Source organism: Pteropus medius, unplaced genomic scaffold (assembly GCF_902729225.1).
Source record: "Pteropus medius unplaced genomic scaffold, Ma_sr-lr_union100, whole genome shotgun sequence".
Lineage (NCBI taxonomy): Eukaryota > Metazoa > Chordata > Mammalia > Chiroptera > Pteropodidae > Pteropus > Pteropus medius.
Window position 1 is genome coordinate 22,234,357 of NW_024349803.1, and position 8,878 is coordinate 22,243,234.

The 8,878-nt window shown below is 62.6% G+C and overlaps 1 protein-coding gene across 1 annotated transcript; it reads right to left on the reverse strand.

Moving 5' to 3' along the window:
• Positions 1-1,164: 1,164 nt before the first annotated feature.
• On the reverse strand, positions 1,165-8,437 carry DUSP7 (dual specificity phosphatase 7). Its single transcript, XM_039837924.1, has 3 exons — positions 7,782-8,437; positions 5,836-6,270; positions 1,165-3,129 (listed from the first exon to the last, which is right to left on the reverse strand). Exons 1-3 carry the CDS (start codon positions 8,278-8,280, stop codon positions 2,822-2,824), a joined length of 1,242 nt encoding a protein of 413 aa, XP_039693858.1. The 5' UTR covers positions 8,281-8,437; the 3' UTR covers positions 1,165-2,821.
• Positions 8,438-8,878: the final 441 nt, after the last annotated feature.

Sequence of the window (8,878 nt, forward strand, 5' to 3'; positions counted from 1 at the left end):
TTGCTTACAGACCCTGCCTTTTGCCTGTCATCACACGGGCGAAAGTGTGACTGCTCTGGTCAGAGGTCACTCGGGCAGAGACGCGGCAGAGATAGAGAAGGCAGAGCCTGGACAGCTCAATGGGAGAGTCCCTGGGAAGGGCTGAGTTGCCCTCATCCTCCCAGCCCTGCCCACCCACCTGCCCGCCCACGTGAGGCCAGTCCAGTGCTGCTCACAGTGGCAGTGACAAAGCCAGGTGAGAGGCAGAGATGGGGAGACTGAGTCAGCCCCCAGGCCTCCTGGTCCCTGACTGGGGCTCAGTCACTCAATTCAGCTAGAGGCCAAGGAGAGACAGAAGCCCCTCTGGCCTCCACTTCCCCATCTGTGACGTGGGCCTCACTCCCCCAGGCATGGCCACCATCCTTCTCCAGGCTCCTTCCCTGCTCCCTGCTCTGGCCTGGAGCCCCTAGAGGGGCTGCACAGATGGCCAAAGCTCACCTTCCCTGGAGAAGCCAGACATGGCCGATCCCTCTGTGTAGGCCCAGGATCAGACCAAGAAACAAACGAAAGCACTAGCTCTCTGGGTGTGACTGGCCCCACTTTACAGAGATGGAAACTGAGGCTCAGGGAGGCCAGGGAACCTGTTGGAGGCCGCCCAGCTCCAAAGGAGCAAAGGGCTGACTCATCCCTGACCAGGTTTCATGTCCCACTGGTGTCCCAGGGGCTTTGGGGGCCAAGGGGAGAAAGTGATAAATGCACACCCCCGTCCCACCCCCCCGAAGCAGCAAAAGAAAGGGCCAGGGCTCAGGGCTGCGGGGGACAGAGACCTTTGGCCCCCTCAACAACGTCCAGACAGCCTCGGTGATTCCGGGTGAGCGGAGGCTCAGCTGTGAGACCTTGGTCCATGGAACCTCTCTAAGCTTCCATCACCACCTGTCAACCGATCAGCAAAAGTCCCCAAAGAAAACTGATGCCCTTGCCTGCCAGGGCCCGGGGGCTGGGAAAGTGCCCACGCCCAGCTTCTCCCAGAGGCCTGGCTGCTCCTCTGGCTGTGGGCGCCTGTGATCAATCAAAGCAAGTGCCAGGCAGGCCGCAGCCCCTGCCTCACACACAGCAGGCGCTGGGATGCTGGCCAGTGTTCCTCCTCGCCTCCCCCAGCCCCTGGCCCGTATCAGACACAACTCATTTTAAAGAAAAAATAATATTTATTTGCAATATAAACAAAGTCCCGTTGCTGGTTCGGGATATATATATGTATGTGTGTGTGTATATATGTAGGGTCACGAATTTTCCTTCATAACATCGTAAAGCAAAACTGGCCACCCTCTTGGCACACCCTCATTTACCCAAATCCGATACATCTTTCTGAGTTTTCCTTTTTAAAAGTAAAAGAGAGAAAGAGAACCGTGTACAGCATGGCAGCTTTTTGTCAATTTCTCGACTGGCAAGATTTTAATCTGCGGCCTTAAGGAATCCCTGAAAACAACCCCTGTGAGGTAAGATGCAGCGGGGGCGGAGGGGCCGGGCCTCGCTCTCGTGCCAGTGCTGGCTTGCTCGGGACGCAGCCTGGCCGTGCCCCGGCCCCGGCCCCGGCCCCCACGCGGTCCCGACACCTGGTAGAGCTGAGGCCGGAGGAGGGACAAAACTGGAGGATAACGGAATCCGTGGCTTTGTTCTGTGGACACGGGGGGCGGGGGCGGTGGACAGGGCCTCACGCCCCGTCCGCCTGTCCATCCTCGCGCCGTCCACGCCGGCCCTAGGACCGAAATGGCGGCGAGGTCCCTGGCAGTGGAAGGCATGGGCCAGCTGAGTGCTGGGCAGGCTGCCACGGGGACAAGGGGGCCGGGAGTGGCAGCTGAGCCAAAGCAACAGCCAGGGTCAGGGACAGAAACTTGGGGAGCAGGGCTGGGCCCCCACCACCTCGCTTCCCCCAGCCGCTGGGCCTCCACTCTCAGTGAGAAAGAGAGAGAGAGAGAGAGAGAGAGAGACAGAAGTAGTGGGTGTGTAGGCCCGGGGCCCAGGCCCGCCCGGGGGCCGAGCCCGAAGGGCTAATGCTGCTGCCGTGCAGTCCCCACGGCCCCTCCTCTGGCTGCAGCGCCTCCGTCTCCTGCGCTGGGGAGTCTGCAGGGACCTCGGAGGGGCGGTTGGGAGGGCGGAGAATGCAAAGGCCACCTGTTCGGCCGACCGGCCCATTGCAACTTGCAGTGGCCACCGCAGGCCGATGCAGAGCCACGGCGAGCTGGGCTGCGACCAGGGTCTGACGCCGAGGTGGCAGCAAGCTGCCCGCTCGTGGGGGGCCTGCTGCAGGACGGAGGCTCCACACATGTGCAAAACGCATTTGGTCAAGATCAACACAGGGTTTGTCTTTTCCATTAAAAAAAAAAACAATAATTGCCTTTTGAAATAGAAAGTAAAACAGAACTGAGAACACTTCTCTCTCTCTCGCAGGATCAAGAAAGGGTGAAATACTGGTTTATACAATCCACTGTTGCATGTAGCCTGAAAATAACACTTTTCATTAAAAAAACAAAAGTCGAGAAGACCGTGAACACTCTCTGCTCCAGGGAGGATGGATTTACCTGCCGAAAGTAAAAAGTAAACTCAGGTCCGTGGATGTCTTTAAAAAATAGCCAAACCGCCTGGGCCACCAGCAGAACAGAGTGTCTTGGGACAAGGATGAGGCCCCGGTGGACTCCTGCAGCTGTGTGGGTGCCGAGGGGCCTCTCCAGAGAGTCTTGCGGACAGAGGCCTTGCCGTGACGGCTGCCCGTCAGCCCGGGCCTCTGGGTACAGGCAATGTCCGGCTCCTCGGGCCCGCCTGCCGGCCCGCCGGTGCCCTGGCCTCACGTGGACTCCAGGGTGTTGAGCGGGAACAGGTTGTGGTTGGTGGGCGTGGAGAAGTAGAGCTGCTCGCTGGGGCTGTGGTTGTCGCACGGGCTGCGCAGCCCCAGCGTCCGCTCGAAGTCCAGCAGCTGCCCCATGAAGTTGAAGTTGGGCGAGATGTTGGACTTTTTCCTCTTGACAAAGTCATAGGCGTCATTGAGTGACAGGTTCATCTTCTGCATCAGGTAGGCCACAGTGACCGTCACGGAGCGGCTGATGCCCGCCAGGCAGTGCACCAAAACCCCACACTTCTTGGAGCGGGCCTCGTCTGAAACACACAGGCATGGGTCAGGGAGGTGCCGCCTGCAAGCGGCCACAGAGGGTAGGGCTGGGGCATGGGGGTGGCATGGTCACTGGCTGGCGCTGCTGGTTCTTGAGGGACCTGGTGGGTGGGACAGTGACCTGGAGGAGAGGATGACAGCGGAGAGGGCTCTGCCACTCATTAGCGTCGAATCACTGGACATTCCTGTGCCCTAATCTGCTCATCTATACAATGGGTCCCATTACTAATAGTGCTCTTCTAAGGACCCGAGCCAAGTGACGGTGCCACAAACGAGTGACTGTGATGACTTAATCACTGCTCATCCTACTGCTGCTACGGTGGTGTGCTCAGCTTCTGAGGGTGTCACCTGGACCCTCTCAGGTCATCTGCACCATGGCTAGTAAGCTAATTTTATAAAGGACACAAAGTGACGAGCCCAAGGTCACACAGAAGCTCCTCCAAACTCATCTCACCCACCACAGCCAGCTCATGACCTGGGGGTGGGGGCTCAGCTTGTTCTAATGTACCCCATGGGTACCCCCGAGAGCCTCCTGGGAAACAGGCCTGGGGGGCCCCTCCACAGTGGAATAAGGGCCCGACTCTGTACTCGGCTCTGCCCTGCCCAGCCGGACCCTAGGGCCTTAGCCTTGCTCTCAAATAGCCAGGGATGGGACGAGGGCCACACCCAAGGTTCCATAAGTGGGGTTTCCTTACGTGGGGCCTACCCACCCCACTTACCAGACTCCCCCCAGCTGGCCCATGTGCCAGCGACATCTCCGACCACAGACAACCAGATTCCGCCAACTCTCCCTCCCCTCCACCCTTCTCCAGCTTCCCCAGTGCTGGTCTCAGACTCCTCTGCCCCCTGGCAAGCCCCCACCGTAGGAGCTCAACAAATTCTGGTCAAGCCACTAAACGAGCCAGTCCTGTAGTCTCTCCTCCCTTGGACCCTCGGGCAGCTGCCTTGCTCTGGGCCACGGCTGGGCCAGGGGCTTAGATTAACAAGAGGCAGCCCTGGCGCTCTCAAGCTCCCCCCTCCCTGACTGAGCCCCTCCGGGAGCCAGCATACAGTTGGCACTCAATTAGTGTACCCCGACAAGATGAGTCACAGGCTCACCAACCATTTCTCATCTGGTGCTCACTGCCCCTGGCCTGCAGTTTCCCCTCCCCACCTCCACCTGAGGATACCCAGGGCTAAGCGCGCAGTAGGTGCTTCGTCCAGACTTGAGGACTAAGTGGAGACAAGGCTAGCTAAGGAAGGGACGGATATTGCGGCTTCGTGTAGAGCCATGTGGTCTGACCCTGAGATTTGGGGCAGAAGCGGGTGGTGGAGGCAAGCCTCCAGGGGTAACACCAGAATATGGGAAACGCCTGGCCCCCCAAACCCACTCCTAGTGATCCAAAGTGAAACCACTTCCACTGGCTTTATTTTGAGCCCTCTCAGGGTGTCGCTGGGCAGCGGGGGCTGGTGCTGGATCCCGCCCCATGTGTCCTATAGGGTGCTTGGGCACCGATCCCTTCACTTGTCAGATGGGGAATAAGCTCCCACCTACCCTTACGCCCTGTTCCGTCCCCCTCCCCGACTGGAGAGGAGCCTTCAAGAAGCATAAGCCCAACCCTGGGGAGTCTGGGGTCCCCCTCCACACCCCTCCTTCTCTGGGGGGCAGGACAGATGCTGAGGCAGCACCACAGACCCTGGGCCATGTCCTCCTGGGCAGAGCTGGGAAGCTCCGGCAGCCCCAGTTACAGCCCCTCCCCCAGGCCTCAGCTTCCTTCCTTCCTCTCAGCCAGGCACCTAGTTTTGGTTCCCAGTAAGCGGATGAGGCTGGGAAGCCTCCCACTTCCTGTTATTAAAGCTAGCCCAGCCCAGCTGACACCAAAACGCCCTCCGCTGGACACCGCCGCCAGCAGAAGACTGCCCTGGCCACCCCCTCCCTGCCATCGAAGGCTGGGCAGGAGCACTGGGTCACCAGGCTCAGAGAACCCAGGGTTTCCACGATCTGTGTCCCCTCCCCGCACCCCGGGCGAGAGGGAGGCCAGGGAAGATGACCCGCAGCCTAACAGCCTCCAACTGGCTGAGGAGGAAGCGAGGGGGGGCCGTCAGAGATAAGGCGACTCATGGAGCCTGAGTCAGCTGAGCTGGGGAGGTGGGGGGCTCAGAGGCTCCAAGGCAGACAGCGGAACACAGTGCTGGGGACTCCTCAGCCTCCCCACGTTCCTCCCTACACCCCCTATACTCCAAGCAGGTCCCCGCATTCCAACAGCTGCCCGTTTTGGGTAGGCCTTTGACTCTGAACCACCCTTCAGCCCCTCAGGTATATAGTAAAACCCAAAAGGCACGTGACACCCCCACCCTGGTGAGACACGTGTGCTGAGGTGTGATGCAGAGCAGTGGGAGGTCTGGGAGCCGTGATGTTCCAGCTTGCTCAGCCCGACACAGCGGATCCAGAAAAACCCGAGCTACACGGCGGAGGCCACGAGGTGCCGACAGCTGCATGGAGCCCAGCGCTCAGGGGACTGCTCTGGCCCTGAGGGCCTCAGTGACTCAGAGCAGGCATGGGTACACCCATGGGCACGCGCTGGCACATGCAGGGCACACACAGGCCTCGACAGGCCCAGCGGGACCTAGTCAGGCGCAGGCGACACCCAGAGTCCCGTACACACCTTGACGCGCCTGCCCACCCATCCTGCCCAGAGCACAGCAACACCTACCGATGAAGCTGATGGCCTCGGGGAAGAACTGGGAGAGGTTCTGGCTCCAGTGGTCAGAGATGGGGATCTGCTTGTAGGTGAACTCGCCGCCGTGCTCGAAGGCGTTGGGCAGGTTGGGCGTGACGTTGAGGATGTACTTGATGCCGTACTTGCCGAGCACGTCCAGGTTGGTGGAGTCCTTGGCACAGCCGAGGTAGAGGTAGGGCAGGATCTGGACGGGGAAGGCCGGCTGGCTGGATGGCACAGGGCTGCCGTCCGACTCGGTGGCACTACTGGGCAGCTCTCGGTCGGATTCCCCATCCGAGCAGTCGGAGCTGATGCGGAGGCCCCCCAGGCCCAGCACGGAGGTGGGCGGCGAGCCGCTCGGCGAGGACGAGCTGTCCACGTTGGTCTCGCAGTGCTCTGAGTACTCTGTCTGGAACTTGTTAAAACCACCTGTGGCCAGGGCAAGACAGGGTCTGGGTGAGAGACTGCTGACGCCACCGGCCCATGCCCGCAGCACAGATGGGCAGCGCAAGACCACGGATGGCCACGGCTCCCCACGTCAGGCACCATAACACCAACAACAGCCACCGTGGGCAGTGCCAAGCACGTTACACGTGTACCGTCTCCTGTTTTCTCCACATCTGTCCCATGACCCACATCACAGATGAGGAAACTGAGGCCCCCTGCGGTGAAGTAACATGGCTGATTGAGCTCTACACCCGTATTCCTAAGGCTTCAACGCCCCAGCCACACCACCAGCTTTAGGGCACTTGAGGACAGGCCTCAGCTCACCCCTCTTCTGTGGCTCCTATGTGCACCTGGCACCCATGGGTGCCCCCAAACTGCTAAGTGGTAAAGGAAGGCAGAAAACCCATCTCGGGCCAGCACCTGAGGGTTTGCAAACCGCTCTTATAGGTGAGACTGCAGAAGCCAGAGCCGCGTCTGGGTCAGAGAGGGCTCCGGCCTCCTGCCTGGGAGTCCAAAGTGTGCCCCCGTCCCCAACCAGTCAGGGCAGGCAGTGTGAAGGTACTGGCAGGCCCTTACCCCTAGCAGGCACAGGTTCATAAGAGGGGTCCCAGCTCCACCTCTCCAGAACCCCCCCTTAGAACACAAGACCCCTCCAGCCTTGGACCCACAGAGCGGGAGGGCCTCTGGGGGCTTTAAGGGATGAGACATAGGGATGGCCTTGCAGCTAGGCATGGGCCCTGCGCCCGAGGGTGCCGCAGGCCTCCTCTCCCCTCCCCGACTGCCCGCCCCGCTGCCAGCGAGAGGCCATTTTGGAATGTTAATTGGAAACACCGGCTGCAGCCACTCGCCCCCCAGCTCTGGCTCCCCCCTTCCATAAGCTTGGGGCGGCAGGCAGGGGGCAGGCCCGGGAAAACCAGGAAACCAGGGCCGGGGCAAGGGACATTGCTTACAGCCCCGCCCCAAGTGCCTCCAAGAGTCTGTGATCCCCGAGGAGCGAGACCCATGCGGGAATACCCAGAGTCCCCCAACTCAAACGGTCTCTTTGCCCGGGAGGTGGGGATGGTGCTGAGAAAGGCTCCAGTCTCCTCCCGGCTTCCCGGGGACACGCATTCAGGCTGGAGGAGCTGGACTTGGGTGCCCTGTCCCCTTTGGGGGTCCCAGGAGGGGCCCCTCCCTACTCTGAGGGGTTCAGCTGGAACCTGGGCGCTGCCATGGCCCCAACGACGGTTAAAAAGGAAAGCCCAGGCAGGAAAAAGTTTGTTCAGCCCATTCGAATCTTGCCGAAGAAGGGGTACGGGGAGGGGGAGGCCCCCACACCAGGCTAAACCCGCACCACGGGGGCCGGGCTCCCGGGAGGGGCGGATGCGGGTTGGGGGCGACGTGGCGCCGGCGGGGCAGGCTGAGCGCGTGGAAGGAAAGCAGCTTCCGGCAGGGGCGTCAGGGAGCCGCGGGAGAGCCCTAATCCCGGACGGGGGTCTCGGCGCTGCCCTTACCTTGGAGGTAGTAGGCCTGGCAGCCGTCGTCTCGCAGCTTTTGCAGGAGCAGGCCAAGCACCGAGGCGGGAGCGCCAGGTTCTGGCTGCCACTCGGCCGTGGCCTCGTCATAGAGCAGCACGGTGGCCGCCTTGCAGCGCGTGGCGAAGCGCTCCTTGTCGGCGTGGTTGGGGATGATGGAGCGGATGGGCAGGTTGCCCTTGCGCAGGCGGCGCAACATGAGGCCGGGGATGGCCAGGTTGATGGCGGTCTCGATGTGCGATGACTCGAAGAGCTCGTGCGGCCGGCAGTCGAGCAGCAGCAGGGACGCGCCGCCGCGCGCCTCCAGCTCCTCCTGCAGCCACTCGGCGCTCTTGCACGGCATGGCTCCAGCACCCGTCGCGGCTCCCGCGCCGGACCCCGCAGCCGGTTCCGACCCCGCCCCGGTGCCCCCAGCCGCTGACGCCCCCGAGGCCGACATGTGCGCCCGCGCTGGGGGGCCGCGGAGCTGGTTTTTCATGAGGAGCGCGGGTGGCCCGGGGCCGGGGCCGGGCAGCCCTGCCCAGGGACGGCGCCCCGGCCGCGCGGGCCCCAGCCGCGTCTGCGGGAGCCCGCCTCCTGCCGAGCTGCGCGCCCGCCGCCCCGGCCTCCCGGCCTCCGTCCCGCCCGGCCCTCCGCGCGCGCCGCGGCCTGACAGCCCCAATTAAACGGCGGCTCCGGAGGCCGCGCGCCGAGGCGTTCTCCGGGGGGCGGGGCCGCGGGGCCGGCGCCCAGGCTTAAAGGCGCCGCGCCTCCGCCGCCCCTCCCCACAGGTACGCGGGCGCGCTCGCGGCCCTGTGCACCGGGAGATCGGCGCCCGGGCCCTCGCCCAGCCTCACCGCCGCCGCGGGCTCGCCTTGCCCGGAACTGGCTATGACCCGTCCTGGAGGCCCGGCCACGGCGCCCTCCTAGGTCCCCTATACCCGCGCTCACAGAGCTTCAGGGCCCTACCGTAAAGGGCTGCCCTGGGGCGTCCCGCGCCTGGTATCCCCTCCTCCCATTCACAGAAGCAGAATGTCCCCGGGGATGGAGTGGTCACGCTTGAGCCAAGCTCCCCTCCTGTCAACCCTATTCATTCA

What these genes read in the sequence shown, in the direction of transcription:
- DUSP7 (XM_039837924.1), bottom strand. Translation starts at nt 8,280, where the DNA reads ATGAAAAACCAGCTCCGCGGCCCCCCAGCGCGGGCGCACATGTCGGCC. An exon ending in CCAGGCCTACTACCTCCAAG is followed by an intron (nt 6,271 to 7,781) that starts GTAAGGGCAGCG and finishes CCCTGGCCACAG; the next exon opens with GTGGTTTTAACAAGTTCCAG. An exon ending in CGAGGCCATCAGCTTCATCG is followed by an intron (nt 3,130 to 5,835) that starts GTAGGTGTTGCT and finishes TGTGTGTTTCAG; the next exon opens with ACGAGGCCCGCTCCAAGAAG.